This window comes from Carcharhinus amblyrhynchos, chromosome 17, assembly GCF_965287045.1.
Source record: "Carcharhinus amblyrhynchos chromosome 17, sCarAmb.v2.hapA, whole genome shotgun sequence".
NCBI classification, from domain to species: Eukaryota; Metazoa; Chordata; class Chondrichthyes; order Carcharhiniformes; family Carcharhinidae; genus Carcharhinus; species Carcharhinus amblyrhynchos.
In genome coordinates this window covers 34,925,867-34,945,167 of record NC_137340.1, presented here as the reverse complement: position 1 = coordinate 34,945,167, position 19,301 = coordinate 34,925,867, and the positions used below count along the sequence as shown (strand labels likewise).

The following is a 19,301-nucleotide window of genomic DNA, read 5'->3' as shown; positions in this document are numbered from 1 at the left end:
ATCTGGAGCAGCGTGCTGTGTACATATTGGCACTTACCTGAAGGCCTGGGGCTACCTCCAGAGTTCGGGTTGGAGGCTTCTAGTAACCCTGGAACCTGAAACAGGCAGCAAAGGCAGGTGTGGTGGTGGGGGGGTTGTGCGGGGAGATGGTGGGGAGCATACCTATAAAATGGATCCTTTAGCTTCAGTATCTTTTGAGGAAGTCCATCTTGCAGCTTCAGAGTGCCCCTGCAGGTCCAATATCCAGTTTCAGAATGTTCCCGGTGGTCCATCTTGAGCATCACAACATCCCTGGAGGTCCACCTTCTTTCTTCGGAATGTCCCTGGAGGTCCACCTTCTTTCTTCGGAATGTCCCTGGAGGTCCACCTTCTTTCTTCGGAATGTCCCTGGAGGTCCACCTTCTTTCTTCGGAATGTCCCTGGAGGTCCACCTTCTTTCTTCGGAATGTCCCTGGAGGTCCACCTTCTTTCTTCGGAATGTCCCTGGAGGTCCACCTTCTTTCTTCGGAATGTCCCTGGAGGTCCACCTTCTTTCTTCGGAATGTCCCTGGAGGTCCACCTTCTTTCTTCGGAATGTCCCTGGAGGTCCACCTTCTTTCTTCGGAATGTCCCTGGAGGTCCACCTTCTTCCTTCGGAATGTCCCTGGAGGTCCACCTTCTTCCTTCGGAATGTCCCTGGAGGTCCACCTTCTTCCTTCGGAATGTCCCTGGAGGTCCACCTTCTTCCTTCGGAATGTCCCTGGAGGTCCACCTTCTTTCTTCGGAATGTCCCTGGAGGTCCACCTTCTTTCTTCGGAATGTCCCTGGAGGTCCACCTTCTTTCTTCGGAATGTCCCTGGAGGTCCACCTTCTTTCTTCGGAATGTCCCTGGAGGTCCACCTTCTTTCTTCGGAATGTCCCTGGAGGTCCACCTTCTTTCTTCGGAATGTCCCTGGAGGTCCACCTTCTTTCTTCGGAATGTCCCTGGAGGTCCACCTTCTTTCTTCGGAATGTCCCTGGAGGTCCACCTTCTTTCTTCGGAATGTCCCTGGAGGTCCACCTTCTTTCTTCGGAATGTCCCTGGAGGTCCACCTTCTTTCTTCGGAATGTCCCTGGAGGTCCACCTTCTTTCTTCGGAATGTCCCTGGAGGTCCACCTTCTTTCTTCGGAATGTCCCTGGAGGTCCACCTTCTTTCTTCGGAATGTCCCTGGAGGTCCACCTTCTTTCTTCGGAATGTCCCTGGAGGTCCACCTTCTTTCTTCGGAATGTCCCTGGAGGTCCACCTTCTTTCTTCGGAATGTCCCTGGAGGTCCACCTTCTTTCTTCGGAATGTCCCTGGAGGTCCACCTTCTTTCTTCGGAATGTCCCTGGAGGTCCACCTTCTTTCTTCGGAATGTCCCTGGAGGTCCACCTTCTTTCTTCGGAATGTCCCTGGAGGTCCACCTTCTTTCTTCGGAATGTCCCTGGAGGTCCACCTTCTTTCTTCGGAATGTCCCTGGAGGTCCACCTTCTTTCTTCGGAATGTCCCTGGAGGTCCACCTTCTTTCTTCGGAATGTCCCTGGAGGTCCACCTTCTTTCTTCGGAATGTCCCTGGAGGTCCACCTTCTTTCTTCGGAATGTCCCTGGAGGTCCACCTTCTTTCTTCGGAATGTCCCTGGAGGTCCACCTTCTTTCTTCGGAATGTCCCTGGAGGTCCACCTTGCAGCTTCAACGTGTTCCCTGGAGGTCTATCTTCTACCTTCAACGGTGGCTCAATTATATCCAGATGCCTTTTAAAAATGTCTCCTAGATATAATTGCGGAGCATGGGCCATCCACACCGCTCTGCCACAAGAAATGTCACGAATCCCCCCACTAATGCATATTTAATATGGCGGGGTCATGTGATACACGGGCAAATTCTCAACAGCTTTCACAGTGGGAAACATTCCCAATCCCTAATCCTGCCATGGGACTTTGTCCTGGAAGGGAAAATTCTATCCTTGGACTTTTGGAATTGAGACTTTATATGTACTCAAAGAATAATGTACTCCTGGGTTTTGAGCACCTAGCTGACACCAAGGTCTCCAGTAATCAATGTATATGCCTAGGCACAGCTTAAGAGGCAAATTGTTTTATGATTGCAGATACAATACAGAAAAGATCTAACATCGATGAAGGGATCAGCCCAGTACCACATACTAACTGCTGAAGAAAATCTAGCCATGAAGCATGTCAAGGAGGCTAACAAGCTTGTCAGTGAGGTAAAGAAAGTGTAACTAATTGCGCAAACCAGATTCTTACAATTATTGGGAGAACTTTAAACAGTGTTTTTAATTTTCAATAAAATTCATTGTCTTACATTTAAAGAATGAATGTTTTACTGTTTTATTGATTTGCTGTGAGTGAATTACAATTTGTTTTTGGGATGTGAGTGTCACCGGTTAGACTGACATTTATTGCCAATTCCTAATTGCCCTTACAATGTGTTCTGGTACTTGCACTAAACAGCATGATGTGTTTATTAGGTGGATATGTATGACTGAATTTTCGACCGATTTGATGTATGTGTGGAGACTTTACATATGCATTTCCTTCTGGTGTTGATGATAACAATGTGTGCCAGGGTGTTGTGTGTTATACTCTTTTACACTCTGTAGTTGTGAATCTTTAGTTTTCGCACGTCCAACATGTGATAAACATTGTGGTCCAGAATTTGTTTGCAGTGATGGTGAAACTGTCATTATTGTTAAAACTGACAGCAGTTTCTCCGTGTTAAATGTAGAAATTCAGAAATTTATTTAGGGGGGTCCTTTTGTTTCTTCTTAAGTTTTTTGTGCTCTTTGTGCAACCAACACTGAATCAGTGATTTGACTTGAAATTCAATTGACTTTCAAAAGGAAAATGGAATGAATATTTAATCCTTGTTCAATCGGGACTGAGTTTTAATGGTGTACTAAGCCATGATTACAACACTGAACCTCTCTGGCCAGGAATAATCATGTTTTCAAGTGTGGAGTCTCAATCCCTTTTGAAGAACATTTGAGAGATTTAAATTAATAAACAATAGTTTTTGTATGCAAACATGATACAGTTAAAGGAACAAACAATCAAATACCTTACTTTTATCTTCCTGAGGATCCATTGATAATATCTGCCCTAAATGATTTTGATTTATCGGGTGGGATTTTCCATCAGCGCTTGCCATGACTCCTGTGGTGGGCGGGACAGGAACATTCCCCTGATATTTCTGACGTTGACAAAAAAAAATTACTTGTCACTGATTTACAAATCTATGGGAGACATTGCATGTCGCAAAAGATAAAAGCAAATTACTGCGGATCCTGGAATCTGAAACCAAAAGAGCTTTGACAAAGGGTCATCTGGTCTTGAAACAACAGGTCTTTTCTCTCCCTGGACCTGCTGAGATTTTCCAGCATTTTCTCTTTTGGTTGTACATAGCAAATCTCTTGTCATTTCATGAGAATAATAGAGGCTTTCTCATATGGAGAAAAAAGAAATTTAACTCTTGCTTGTCGTAAAGGACCAGTTTGATAGTGGCATTGACAAAGGCATTTGCCCAGTTCAGCTGGTCAGCTAATCAGTTGAGAAAGAGTCATGGTTTTCAGCAACTTGGATGAAGGTAGAAAAATAAACAACCAACTGAAAGATACTACAGCTTAACTCATACCAGTGACAAAGACATCATTTATGTTGCAGCATGAACATTTCTATTCCCTAATTGTCATTAAACCGAATTATAAGGTTGGATCTTGCAAGTCCTTTGGGATGGGCTTGGGAGGAAATTCAAAAACTAGGTGGTTGCTGGAGGTGGAGCATCACTAACTTTTTGACTGACAATCCCATCACTGCCAATGTGAATAATAAATCGCCCAATTTTATGGGATGTTTGGGAATACCACCGTACTGAGGCCAAAGCCCAGAAGGTACCTGGTGATGGCTTGCTCGCGGCTGGCCTGCTCTGGTTATTTTAACCTCTTCACCCCCCCCCCCCCCCGCCCCCCAGAACTGCATCCATGAACAAACCCCTGCCACTGCCAGCGGCCATCCTCTGCAGGGGTGACCTGACAGTTGTTTGCCACTGTTCAGTTTACTAAAACCAGCACCTCTTCAGAAGGAACCTCATGATGGAGACTACTTCTGCCAGTCGGGCTTCCTTCCTTCCAAGATCCTCTGATTGGGCTTCCAGCCTTAGGGACTCTCTGGAATTCTTCTCTGTAATCGATCAAAGCCTCTACAGCTCGTCAGTTTCACTGAAGAAGCTCTTATCGCTATGCGCTTGCTTTGGGGATTCTGGGGAAGGGGTTTGCTGATACATTGGACAACATATCCCAGTGGAAAATACAGAATTCAGCTTTAAAATTGGTCTTATTTGACTTCCTAACTAAAACAACCATTACTCCGACAAATCAGTGGGAGTTTGGCTGTCTTTATGTCTGCTCTGGGGAAAGCCTAAGGAGAGCATTCTGATCTTGGGATCCTGATTCAATATCAAAATTAGGAACTTTCTTACCCTGCACCAGAACCTGTCATCATTGGTCTGGGAAGCAATTTCCCAAAGCATCTTACTGAATACTTCTGCATTTTCCTGTTACTAACTATTTCATTTCTAATTTTTTCAGAAAGAGTACAAGAAGGACCTAGACACATGTAAAGGTTACAGCGTTAACTACTGCGAAACACCTCAATTCAAGAACATTACAAAATTATCTAAATTTACTAGTGATGTGAGTTACTGCAATTTTTTTGTTGGTTTGAGGGCTAAAATAGTTTGCTACTGAGACTAATTAATTTAGTCCCATAGGTTAATAATTGCATTTATGGTATTTTGTAGTAATTGTTAATTGTATATTAAATGTGTTTAATTACATGTAGGTGGTGGATTAACTGGGGATTCAACTATGTTCCTTAAAGTAGAAGTAGAGTAAGACTATGGTTATGGGATTACAAAATGCCCTGACCTAAATTCGATCTTCTATTCATCAACATCCCCGCTGTACCAAATGTTCCAACTTTTGCTGCTCCTGTCACTTGTAATTTTTGACTTTCCTCCAGTGGTCATATAACAGATCAATTCTTTTCAGTTGTAGTAACTTTGTTCTGACATGGTAAATTTTGTGTTAGAAATACTGCTAAGGCCATCAGAGCCTGTATTAAGGAATATATCGAACAGCTAGATCCAGAAGCTGGGCTAAACTGGGTATCTTGCTGAAAAAATTGGCATTCAAGTACATGGAAGGGCATGAACCTGTGGTTCTTGCTAACTTGATGCCCACCAAACCTGCCAGAAAAACATTAGGGCTTGTTCGTTCAAGGGGAGGCAATGGCCTAGTGGTATTATCGCTGGACCATTAATCCAGAAACTCAGCTAATGTTCTGGGGACCCGAAATATGAATCTCACCATAGCAAATGGTGGAATTTGAATTCAAGAAAATATCTGAAATTAAGAACCTACTGATGATCATGAAACCATTGTCGATTGTAAGAAAAACCCATCTGGTTCACTAATACCCTATAGGGAGGGAAATCTGCAATCCTTACCTGGCCTACGTGTGGCTCCAGAGCCACTGTAATGTGGTTGACTCTCAACTGCCCTCCAAGGGCAAATAGGGCTGGGCAATAAATGCTGGTCAGTCAGCAATGCCCATGTGCCATGAATGAATAAATTCAAATGCAAATGATCTTTTAATGACATAATGCATGTTAATTACTGACTACAAATCTCTCTGCCATGGGAAATTTAACTTTTTCAATTCCAGTAAAGTTAGCTTAAGTAGTACTACCTACCTCTATGTAGTTTGTAGTTGGGAAATGCAGTAAAAGAACTAACTTGTTTTATTTCCCGTGTAGCTGAAATACAAAGAAGCCTACCATAATCAAGTGAAAGGCCATTATGAAGGAATAGGTATGGATAGTCGTACACTACACTGTATGAAAGTTGGAAGCTTGGCAAGTGATGTAAGTAGAAACGAAAGTAGCAACTGTTCAAAATTCATCTTTAAATTCACTGTTGTGGTACTTTTGGTCAGTAGCTATTTTTGATTCAAGTGAAGACACCATGCTATGTAAATAATGGTGTTAATGGTTAAGTAGGGCTAACGGGACCCATTGGGCTAATCAGATCCATTCCGTGGTATGTGTGATCTTCTAGTGGGAACACTCCAAGCCTATACAGAGTACGGTTGTTCAGCGCTCCAATGCATTTTAAGGAGTGTAATTTTACGTATGAAGAGATACTCTTGGATAGTTTTAGATGTTGATTTGTACCATTCATTATGCAATGCAGTGACTCTGAAGTGAGTTATGGTCTATAGCACTCATGACAAGCTGGCATTTAAGTAATATGCACTGTTTGTAACACAATCAAAATCAGTTTACAGTCGTAAATTTAAGTGCAAATATTGCAGTACTGCTGTTAAACTGCTTGGCTAAATGAACTAAATTTTATTAGCAAGTAAATACATTGTGAATCAGATAGCTTACATGTACATCTAGCCGACTATTTATTTTTTAATATTTTAAAAATGAAGTGATTCACAGATATCAAACTGCAAACTACACAATTTGTTATAGATGCACAATTAGCTTTCACGTTGCAAAGTGATTCTCACTTTTTTGATTTAATAGTTATCTGCACAAACAACAATTTAACTCTAAATGATCTGAATCTTAAGATTACTGAACAATAATTAGTCTATGTCAGACCATGTTTGATGTGTAATGTATCCGTCATACCTATACTGGGATGACTCAAATTTCCATTCATAATGGAGACAAATCAAAACAGATGGTAAAAGGTGCACAAAGTGTGCAGATAAATATTCAATGAAAAACATCTTTTTAAGCATAAAACAGCCCATCCTGAATGATCACCAGAAAACCTTAACCAGTACCGAGATACACCGATAATATTGCTCAAAATCTTTTGTTTTTTTTTCAGTCATCATTTTGTTTTGGAAGCTTGGTGACTACACATAGAGGCACTGTGGTTAGCACAGTGGTTAGCATCTTTCTCTTAAAGGGCTTGGGGATTAACTGCCTTGACAGTTCCAATGTGTCACTTTTTACACATTTATGTCTACTTTTACCAATCCTAAAGAGCACTTGACCTTTTCCTAAAAGGCATGCTGTCTCTCCCAAAGGTGTCCCTTACCTCTCCAAAAGGGTACCCTATCTGTCCAAATGACTCCAGCAACTTTAATCCTTTTGTTTGAGTGTCAAAGCCCACACCTCACGTTTTGCATATCCCACTGATGAAAATTGGACCTGTTTGAAGGCAGCTGAACATTGTGCAGCTGCCTCCATGAGCCATGGATGTTCAAACTACAAACTGGCCCCATTTCCCTGGCAAAAATGCCAAGTGCCAAGTTTGAGAGTGAGACTTCTACAGTTGAGGCTGTGGCGTGATCTTGACTAAGTCCCAGTGAAAATTCAGATCCAGAACTGGAGGCCTTAAAAGTAAGATAATAACAAATAAATCCATTAAGGAATTCATGGATAAAAAAGAATTATTCAGAAAGTGCTTAGAATGTGGAATCCTCACCACTATAAGTAGTTGAGATGAACAACATAGATGAGTTTAAGGTTAACCTAGCTATACACGTGAGGGGACAATAAATAAAAGATACGCTGATGGATTGAGATGGCAAAAGAACATAGGATTAATGGTCACTTCTACTAATATTAATTCAGGTTCATCAGCTGCATGGTTTACTAACTTCAAATTAATTTAAATTCTTGTCGTTGGCATGTGTAGTTCAAACTAAAGCACCTTTTTACACATAATTTAGATGCTTTTTAACGAAGTTTCTCTAGTCTGCAAATTATTTCACGTATGTTACCGAGGAACAAAGCGTGAATCAATTTTTTGTTTCATTATTTGTAGTTTTTAAGTGGCTATGCTTTTTAATTAGTTTGTGCATTTCAGTAGTTCACCAACCACACTGCGTGGACTATTTCTTACACTTCAGGTTTCTCTCACTTGACCAGTAAAATTCCAATCAAAGGAAAGGTTCGGCTCAGTCAAGTTGCAATAGAAACTTTCTATAAAAAGTATGTGTCATGGGGCTTCACAGTGCAGTTGCCATTTACTGCGCAAAGTAAAGGCTCAAATGTTGCAGGCAAACAGCCGTAGCTGTTCATTGCATTTCCTCTTGCCTTCAAGGACTTTTCATGGATTTTTTGCACTGGCCGAGCACTGATTGAAAATGATACAAAATCCATTCCTACTGGGGATCTGTCATTCACCTGTGTGAACAGACTTGTGTCTCATTAAACAATCATATTGAAGACGATGGGCCTTATTTTACCAATGTGATTCTAAGTGCTGGGCAGACTTGAAACTGGGGGTGTTTCAGATCCGACTTTTTAGACCTGTTCTAGACTTTTAGACCATATGCACTCTGCCTGAAAAAATGTCAGTGATTCTGAATCGTGCTGCAGAACCCCGTGGGTTGGGCTTAACGTGCCCAGAATCCTGCAGCTCTGCACCCTCCGCGCCCCTGATCTCAAGCAGAGAGCCGTCGGATGCTCGGCATTTACCCCCTCATTAACTGGAGTGCCTGAATCGGACTTTTGTTAGAGCATGTCTGTTTCGTGCCAGTCCTGGATGGGCGAATGTGGTGATAAAGGGGGAAGTGCCAGTAACGTTGAGCGTGCAGCCCATTTAGTCAATTTAAATGGCTGTTGCGCCCGTTCTGGGCGCGGTCCTGATCGTGGGCATTTTTGGGCCTTGGTAAAGGGGGAACCGGCACGGAGGCAGGCGCGGATTGTGCTACTCGACTCACGCCTGACTTTACCAAGTTTTCGCGCCGGTAAGCAGGCGCAACTTGGTGGTAAAATCAGGCCCTATTTGAGGTCCATATAGTATGGACCAGGGAATATAAGTTAGTATATTTAATTCAATACCAAATCAGGGACAAGAAGCAACACCGAGAATGAAAAAGATGGGATTGAGAAAGAGCGGTGAAAGCAAAAGTGCTTCTTGATTTTTAAAAAATGTCCAACACCAATTAAAATCTGAAAGAATGAGCTTTCACCCTTATACAAGTTAATTTTCAGTGCGAGAGATGATCGTATTTAAGATTTATCACGGTCTTTAATTTTACTTGCTGGGATAAGCCAAAACTCTCTTTTTCTGATCTGTCAGTAAGTAATCATCATATAAATACCACAGGTTTGTGCTGTTCAATGAATCTCACTCAGTGAGATACTGTTATAGCAGAGCCCGTGGAGGAACAGGCCGCTTCATTCAATAACTTACTGATTTCCGTCTTTAATATCCCTGCATTGCTGTGCCTGGGATTTTCACTGAATTGGGGAGACTTGGGGTTAGGAAGCCCGGAATCGGGCATATCCTTATTCTGGGATTCCCGATTCCCGATTCCCATTCCAGGACTGTGTGATTTTTGCGTGCACCATTAAAAGGTGCGGGCCAAATACCTGAATCTGGAACCTCTGACCTGGTTGGCTCCATGGTGGAGATAGCCATCTCCAATTCCTCTGCAATATTCATGGGGTTGGGGCAGGTTTTTAAAGAGTCATGGGTCATGGCCCTTCAGTTGAGCCGTGAACCTTAGTCTACAAGAAGGGGCCTTTTTAAAGATAAGTTCTAAATGTCCCACTGATGACTAGGGGGCACAGCCTCAAGATAAAGGGGAGGCGGTTTAGAACGGAGTTGAGGAGGAACTTCTTCACTCAAAGGGTGGTGAATCTCTGGAATTCTCTGCCCGTTGAAGTGGTGGAGGCTGCCTCGCTAAATATTTTTAAGAAGCGGGTTGATGGGTTCTTGATAAGAGAGGGGATTAAGGGTTATGGGGAGAGGGCGGGAAAGTGGAACTGAGCCACAACAGATCAGCCATGATCTTATTGAATGGCGGGGCAGGCTCGAAGGGCTAGATGGCCTACTCCTGCTCCTATTTCTTATGTTCTTATGCCTGGCACTGTCAATCTACCTAGCTCACATGGCCATTCATGCTCCCTATGCCTGGCTTTGCCCATCCAACTGTTCCCTGTTGCCTCTTGTGTCCCTGATGTCCAGCTGTGACAATTCCAGACTCATTGGGCCCTATTTTATCATTTTAATTCTAAGTGCTAGGCAGACGTGAAACTGGGAGTGTTTCAGATCTGACTTTTAGACCTGTTCTCAGGCACTCCCATACGCACTTTACCTGAAAAAAAGGCAGCAATTCTGAATCGTGCTGCAGAAGCCTGTGGATGGGGCTTATCGCACCCAAAACACTGCAGTTCCGATTGGCGCCTCCAACTGTGCATGCACAGAAAAAAAAAGACAAATTCTCCCCTGTCACATCGCAACCGGGCCGGATAATTCCTCTCCCAGCCACCTCAGACATTGCCCCACCCTCAGAACATTACTGTCCCCCTTATCTCCATTCCCCACTTCTTTCCACTGATCACATGCAGAGCGACAGCAGAACCCCCTCCTCCCACCAATCACACGCAGAGCGACAGCAGAACCCCCTCCTCCCACCGATCACACACAGAGTGGCAGCGGACCCCCCTGCTCCCCTCCCCTCATCACCACCCCTGCCTCCCACCAGAGATTGATCTGACCAGCTGGCCACATATACACACGCACGTGCACACACGCACACACACCCCTTCCTGAAAGGTAGAATTCCACCGGAGGGCACAAAAAAGCAAGGAGATCACAATTCTTATCTAAATAGTTTGGTGTCAGGTGAAGACAACCTTTGGTAGAAGCAGTAGCCGAAGATGTTTTAGTAAGATGTGCAGTTTAGGTGAATTGGCCATGCTAAATGGCACCTTAAGGTCTTGGCATGCATAGGTTAGAAGGATTAGCAGGGTAAATATGTGGGATAGGGCCTGGGTGGGATTGTGGTTGGTGCAAATTCAATGGGCAGAATGGCCTCATTCTGTGCAGTGTAGGGTTTCTATGATTTGTATGAAAAATAAGTGTATAAGACATACACAGTGCAGTGAGAGAGCTGTGATTAAGTCAAACCATAACTGTACACTGCCCCAAATATTATCATGTGATCCTATAGCCTTCCTGTTCCTCTCTCTGATCCTGCACCGTCCCAATTTTGCCATTCCCTCCCAATCTCAATTATAACCTGTCTGCCTCTCATATCTAAGTCTGCTCTCTGTCTCTGTCTCTGTCTCTGTCTCTGTCTCTCTGTCTCAATTACTTACAATCGAATCCATTCACTATAAGCAGGAATGAGTGCCCACACTTTTAATTGTTGTTGTTATATTTGTATTTATTTCAAACAATTATTTAATTGTCTAATAATTCAAACAATTATTTAATTGTTTGGGATCATGGAGGTCGATTAGCAGCAATTAATAATTATCCTGTGATTAAAAGGCGACTGATGTTATTAATTATCAGCATTAACTTTCTGTGACGGGTGCAATGGGTAATTAATAGCTGATGTGGCAATTTAATGAATCTAAGATGAAGTACGGGACATTCACAGAGTTAACAGCGACAGGGTGGAAATTGTCCAGCAGCTGGTGGCAATTCACAGTTCACAGGTTGTCTCTTCCCTTGTTGTAAATTGCTGGCTGATTTGTGCTAATAACAACAACAGTCATTCACGCACTTGTTATTTTTTCAGCAAATTTGTCCCCGGAATTATAAGTGCCATTAGCACGCATTAGTGACAAGAATGTGAGAATTTTTGATATGTATGTTATAAAAATTGGCACAGAATTTTCCCTGGTGCCACAGACCTGGGATGGATTCAAATTGGGGACCAGTTTTGAACAGAACCCAATTGGGACTGTTGGGTGGTATTGAATGGAGGTGCCTTCAGAGTCGGCCAGAGCCCTGTATTGTCCCCTTTATAGGGTTGGCTGCTGTATTAAGGCATTTGACAGTGGTGGCCCTCCCCCAGGATTGATAGCCCCCAGTGAGGCAGTAGCTGCTACCAGTGAGATACATACCGAGGGCTAATATTACCACCGGATCCTAAAACATAAGTGAGTGATGGCAGGACGGTGTTCACAGTGTGGGTTGTGGACAAGGGGAAGGCTGGTAGGTGGCAAGGGTGTTGGGGGAGTGTCTTCCCCTTCATGATGTTGGGTCCCATGTCAGTCCCTCAGCCCCCTTTGAATGAGAAATCCCAGCTTCCCCCCGCCCCGCCAGCCCCCTGTCATCAACACAACCACCTCACTCTGGACAAACAATTCTACATGGATTTGCTTGTCATGCTCTCCTCCTGGCGAGTCCCGTACCCACAACTGGGTTAATATCTGCAGAAGCAGCATGAAACCCTGCAGTTGCCCACTGATGGGCCTCAGTTGACAGCAGGCAGGAGGCTATGCATGGACAGAATCGAGGTGGAGGTGGGAATGTGACAGGGTCTGCACCCGACACCCTCCTGTCTAATTAAATGCCCGTTTGTCATCCAGCCCATCATGGAGAGGTCACTCAATTCTGCCCCTTCCATTAAATGGAATGGTTCTCACTTGTGGCTGGGGTGCCTTCCAGAAATGGGCTGGGAAAGTTGGAATGAATAATCAATTCTGTGCACATTCCTGCATTTCTTGGTGACAGGTTTGTGTGTGTGTGTGTGTGTGTGTGTGTGTGTGTGTGAGACCAAGGGAAGAGTATCAAAATACAAAACAGAGAAAACTTACTCCCGAGAATTCCCTTTCAACCATGAAAAGTCCTGAATTCATCTTAAATACAATTGATTAAACAAGGAATGAATGCAGTGGCCCAGGTTTTGCTAGGCTGGGACATGTTGAAGAGTATGTGGTTAGTTAGAATTGTTCAGGCACAGTTAGAGTTTCAAAGGTTTTTGCCAACAAGATTGTTGTAAGTGCGAGCTGAGTATAACACCAGGAGGCTGATGATTGAGATTGAAGGCTTTATTGTCATTATCTACCATCAGGCTGTGAATATTTGATGATATTCAGCTGACTGAGCTGCCTTACACAGCACTGGCTCAGTCTGGACCCTTGTAGCATACCATATGAGAATGAACAGTACTCACATTACTGAAGCCAGTAAGCTTAGAAACAGATGAGTGCTTCACTGAATATATATCGATACGCATCAATAGTTGAGCTCATATTCCTGACTGATAGTGGAATCTGAAGGCGAGTGCATTTGGTTAATTTTTGAAAATGCTCTTGTTCCGGTAATTTTACCTGTCGATTCTATAAGAATTCGCCTTGACTGTCAAAGCCCTGACTTCAATATATTTCTGTTTTTCTTTCTTCCAGAGGAAGTATAAAGCTGATTTGGAGGGGGACAAAATGCTTTGCTTTTATTCAGCTGAGTCTGCACCTGCATATGAGACGCAGAAGAAACTCGTCCCATTGAAAGATGTAAGACACTCGAATGATTCTTCCTCTAGCTTTCTCCTCTTTATCTCGCGCCCCCTGAGGTACTGTTCCAGCTAGGGAATAGCTTCAACCACCCTGTACTACCTCCCGCAGGTGGCTACTGCTCAGACTAGACAATTTCATCAGACAATTTCAATCATAAAGGCATCACCAGCTAACAAGCTATGGAGTGCCCATGGGTGTGTAGCTCAGAGCAGCACCCTGGATTGAAGTTTTAACTCTTGGGTATGAACTTTATTATTGCCCAAATATTAATGATAAATTCAATACTTGCATTTTAAAAATGAAGAGCTGAAGCTGATTTAGAAAACTATTTTGTCCTGCTACTTCAGCGCAGAATGCTGCACGGTCCAACATGTCTGACAGAATTCTCTGGCCATTCACGCCCCTCTGCCACCATGACTGTCAGCTCAGTCAAATCTTCATCCGCTCCAGCGGGATGGGAAAATCCCGGCTGCGAGCGAAGTCGGAGGATCCAGCCCATTGTCTTTCTGATGAGATGGTGAACCAAGCCCTATCTGCCTGTTTAACTAACTGGCTGTATAAAATCTCATGGCACTATTCACAGATCAAGGGAGACCCGCCTAACATTTATCATTCAACCAGCAGCAGCAAACCAGATTATCTGGTGAATCGTCTCCGATCTCTGTGTGGGGACTTATTACATGCAAATGGGCTGCTGTGTTTCCTTAAATGACAATAATAATTACACCCCAGCAAGTATTTCTTTGGCTCTGAAGAACCTTGGAAGCAATTCAGAGGATGTGAAAGCTGTGACGTAAATTCAAGTTTTTTTTTCATCCTTCCATTTTGATTTGTGGCAAAGAATTCCATCATTTAACCGATGTTCTTCATAAAGAAATTAACTTGCTGAATAATTTGTTTTTTTCCCTTTAATGTATCAAAATCTTGATGGAAATCTGTAGGGTATCTTTTAATTGAGAATACTTGTATTTAATAATATCGGCAAATCCAATAAAGATATTAAAGCAACAGGAATGTGAGAGTAGGAGGGCAACTATAGTGAGCGTGCTTAAGGTAGTGTGTGATGTGCCATTGGGATGTAATGTATTTTTAGCTGTCTGCAATATCCTTCTAAGCGGAAGAGGTGGACTGTTGCAAAGTCACCTTGTTATTATATGCTCTGAACTGTTTTGTTCTTGCATTGAGTTATTAAATTGGGAAAACCAGGTATCCTGTTGGGTCAAAGAAACTCCATTCACTAAGATTTGAATTCAAGAATTAACAATAGGCAAAATTTTCACAGAACCACAGAATCCCTACAATGTAGAAAGAGGCCATTCGGCCCATCAAGCCTGCACCAATAATAATCCGCCCAGACCCTATCCCTGCAACCCCATGTATTTACTCTGCTAATCCCCCTGACACTATGGGGCAATTTAGCATAGCTAATCAACTTAACCTGCACATTTTTGGACTGTGGGAGGAAGCCAGAGCACCCGGAGAAAACCCACAAAGATATGAGGAAAATGTGCAAACCGTAGGGTTGGCACAGTGCTGCCTCACAGCGCCAGGGATCCAGGTTCAATTCCGGTCTCTGGTTACTGTCTGCATGGAGTTTGCACATTCTCCCCATGTCTATGTGGGTTTCCTCCGGGTCCTCCAGTTTCCTCCTACAGTCCAAAGTTGTGCAGGTTAGGTTGACTGGCCATGGTGAATTGACCCTAGTGTCAGGGGGATTAGCAGAGGTTGTGGGAAAAGGGCCTGGGTGGGATTGTGGTCGATGCAGATGGGATGGGCTGAATGGCCTCCTTCTGTGCTGTATGGATCCTATGATTCCACACAGACAGCCTCCCAAGACTGGAATTGAACACAGGTCCCTGGCACTGTGAGGCAGCAAAGCTAACCACCGAGCCACCGTGCCACCCCTTTTTATGACCACTTCAAGGCCAGGGGTGGGTTATAAATACAACAAGCTGTTCAAAAGTCCACTGAGTTGTTGGGGGCTGTAAATTTCCACCCAATATATTGACCCAAAAGGAGATTGCTTAATTCTTAACCAACCTCTGATGTAAGACAGAAAATTTTGAGTATACCTGTTTCTGAAAACCCAGCAGAGCTTGGGACTGTTCCTTAATTTAATGTCAATAAGTATTTTGGACGTGGCAGGGCAAGTTGAAAAGCTGCAAAAATTATATAAGCGGGTATTCCCCGGCCATTCATGCCTCGCGCTGCTGCCAGCAGGAATGGAGACTTTGGCACTCAGCCAAAACTCTGCTCACTGCAGTGAGACTGGAGAATCCCAGCTGTGGGCGAGGTCGGAGAATCTGACCCCTAATTCTATATATCATTAACAGGGGCATTAGAAGCAAAGAGTTGATGCTAAATATAATCAAATTGTTAGATCATGTTTAGAATCTAATTGTTGGAACTTAAAATAGGGCGTCTCTCCTCCAAAAGTGAACAACGGTGGGAGTTTCCACTCCCTCCGCGGCATGTTCATGAATGGCAGAAGGTGCTCACCGTTGGCCGCTGGTGGGATCTTTTGGTCCCCCCGACATTACAGCGTTTTGCACGGCTTGCCCATCCTGCCGACATGGATGGTCGCCTTCGGTGGAGTGGCTGGGAAGTACCGCAAAATCCCTTCCCAGGTTTTAGACACTATAGTTTGGGAAGGATGTCAAAGCTGGAATAGATGTGTAGCAGACTTGCTAATATGGAAGCAGGCAAGAGAGACTTTCATTACAGGAAGAGGTCATCAAGGAACACATTTAGGAAATCAGAGTGATGTTAAAAACTATGAAAGGGTCACGGGGTGAATTCACTATTCCCGCTGAACAGTAACGCAATAAATGGAAAGCAAAAATTAAACTGAATAGAGTGAAGATATTAGGAGATTGTGTTTCTTTTATCCAGAACATTGTTAGGATATGAACCATTCTACACAGGAATAGTGCAGGACAGAAATCCACAATTGATATTTAAAGAATTAATATTTGGGGAAAAAAGTAACTATAAAGATGGCTGCCACAAGTGTAATGAACTTTATAGCCTGCTTCTATGTTATATAATTGCATGATTCCATAAGTCATGCTTTATTGTGACAATGGGATAGTTTGAGTTGTGGAGTATTTTCATTCATTATTTTCTGATAATTGCCAATAGCATCCATTGTTCCTCTTTCAAATGACTTTCCTCATCTTTGAACATTTTCCTGTGCTTTTAGATGTACTACAGGCAGAATGTGCAGCAGTTGAAGTACACATCAGTGACAGATACTCCTGAGATTGTCCAAGCAAGAATTAATGCACAGCAGCTAAGCAATGTAAGTCTTGGAAGTAGCTGAACTGATACAAGGAGTGATGAATGACCTGGGATAGCATTGCCAACTATAAAGATGCAGAACTATTCCTTTTAACTGAGGCATTGCAACTGTTTAAGCGCAGATTGTACCTTCTGACTGAAAATCTTTGGTAAAATGAAAATCAAAGAGAAAATTTAGCACTATTATTTAGCATACTCCGTTCTGTATGCCATTTAGTTAACACAAATATCAAGCCTTTGCCCCTGTATTCTTTTACTCCCAGTTGAATTATCGAGCACAGTACGAAAAGACCAAAACCCAGTACACGTTGCCCCTTGAAGTGCCACATCTACTTAAGGCCAAGGCTAATGCAGATTTGTACAGTGATGTAAGTATCAAAACTCAAGGATAAATTGTTCGGCATGAGAACTTGGTGTTTAATTGCAAAAAGGGGATATTATTAGATTGAATGTTAATCTGGTAAATAACACTATGGGGGGGAGGGGGTGGTGGATTTTTCCCTCCCATTTCAGGGGATGGGGATCAGTGGCAGAAGCAAGAAATCCCGCAGGAGGCCCAAAACACAAATTATGCAGGTGCGATTTCCCCTTCCTCTCGTTCCCAACCCACCAGTGATGTAATGAGAATCTCGACGTTCAACATCGGATGTGCCATCTGAATACGTTTACGTGTTATTATCAGACCTTTATGCCTCTTAGTCTACCCACCCCAGCCACTTTGCCACATGAGATGCGTCTGGGTGCAAATTTCGCATTAGTTTCCTTTCTCACAGGTCCAAGGTGAGAATCTGAAACAGTAAACATGACGGAGAAACCCGAGAACTGTGGGTAGCATAGTGGCACAGTGGTTAGCACTGCTGCCTCTCAGCACCATGGACCCGGGTTCGGTTCCTGGCTTGGATCACTGTCTGTGTGGAGTTTGCACATTCTCCCCGTGTCTACATGGGTTTCTTTCAGGTACTCCGGTTTCCTCCCACAGCCCAAAGATGTGCGGGTTAAGTTGATTGGCCTTGCTAGATTGCCCCGAAGTGTCAGAAGACCAGTTCGGGTAAATGCATGGGATTATGGGGATCGGGCCTTGGTGGGATTGTGGTCGATGCAGACTTGATGAGCCGAATGGCCTCCTTCTGCACTGTAAGATTCTATCATTCTGTGCATGTATGATGTTGGCGGCATACACAGCTGATAAATAATGCTAACTGTTCCTCACTGTCTGTAACTAGTTTGCTGCAAAGTAGTGTAATACTAACAAGAGGCCAGGAGATGGCAGCCTTATTCTATATAATCAGCACCTTGATGTTTGTTATTCCTAGTCGATCAGTATTTGCTGCCACACAGCACTTACTCATTTCTCAATTTCTCTCTGATCCAAAGCTGTTTAATTTATTAAAGTTACTGTAACACCATTCTAAGCATTGTGACTCGCATTGTATGTGTTTTACACTTTGATATTTTTGCATTTGTTTGTTCTTTATAACTCAATACCCTTTCATTTATGCTAATGTCTCTTTTGATTGCAAGAAGATTTTAGCAGCTACACTGTATTTTTGTTAGTTAATTGAATCTCACTCAGCATTCTGGTCACCGAATCTATGTACCTTTTGAAACCCTTCAGTCCATCAGCTATGGTGGCTCTAAGTCGGAAGGTTGTGGGTTCAGGTCTCACACCAGAGCCTCAAACACAAAACCCTACCTGACACTCGGATACCTGACAGTGCCGAGGGAGGGCAGTGGTGCCTTTTACTCGAGGTGTAAAACAAAGGCCTCATCTGCCTTCTCAGGAGGATTTAAAACATTCAACGGCAAATATTTGAAAGAAGGGTTGGGGACTTGTCCTTGGTCCATAGTTATCTTTTGGCCTACATTATGGCTGGAATCTTATCACCGTTCGTGCCAGCGACAGTTTCCCATCCTGCTGCAGTGAACGAAGATTTGGCTGGGCGTCAAATTCTCCGACCTTGCTGCAGCGGGGCAGTGGCGTGAATGGCCGGTTAGGTTGTCCCCTGTGAGAATAGTGGTTGCCACAATGGTATTTGTGGGTTTTGCCTTGTGGAGTTGTAGCTGCTGCCTTTCCTACATTACATTGGGTTATGGATCCAACTTATCACGATAGATTTTCAGTCAGAAAGCTGTGGGCTCAAGACGTACCTGAGGACTTGAGTACAATCAATTAGGCTGACATTCCAGTGAAGTCCTGAGGGGGTGCGGCACTGTTGGAGGTGCTGTCATTTGGATGAGGCCCTGAGTACACCCTTGGGTGGATATAAAACATTCCACGGCACTATTTCGAAGAAGAGCAGGGGAACTACCCCTGGTGTCTTGGCTGATATTTATTGTTCAACCAACATCACAAGACTAGACTGTCTGGTCATTATTGCATTGTTGTTTGTGGGATCTTGCTGTGTATAACTTGCCTGCTGCCCCTCCTATGTTGCAACAGTCTTTCCACCTCAAAAAGTATTTTGTTGGCCGGACAGTGCTTTGGGACATGCTGAGGTTGTGACAGAGGCATCGCTTTTTTTAATGAATAGCAGTCAACAAAACAACATTGCCTTAGCAAGATTAGGCATCAAAGAAAGAAAAACAGATATACCCTACAGAGAAAGAGGCCATTAGGCCCATTCAGCTACGCTGGCTCTCTGACAGAGCTGCCAGTTAGACCCAACCCTGTCCTTTCTCAATAATCCTGCAATT

The 19,301-nt window shown here is 43.5% G+C and overlaps 1 protein-coding gene across 2 annotated transcripts in view; it reads left to right on the top strand.

The window, feature by feature from the left end:
- The window catches only part of nrap (nebulin-related anchoring protein), a 106,312-nt gene that overhangs the window by 26,203 nt on the left and 60,808 nt on the right, over nt 1–19,301 (top strand). The window contains exons 10-15 of one of the 2 annotated variants that reach the window (XM_080205797.1): nt 2,107–2,223; nt 4,603–4,707; nt 5,832–5,939; nt 13,200–13,304; nt 16,510–16,608; nt 16,871–16,975. In XM_080205797.1, coding sequence (XP_080061923.1) covers nt 2,107–2,223; nt 4,603–4,707; nt 5,832–5,939; nt 13,200–13,304; nt 16,510–16,608; nt 16,871–16,975 — 639 coding nt within the window. The remainder of the gene's footprint in view (nt 1–2,106; nt 2,224–4,602; nt 4,708–5,831; nt 5,940–13,199; nt 13,305–16,509; nt 16,609–16,870; nt 16,976–19,301) is intronic. The other variant, XM_080205798.1, reaches the window with a different exon arrangement.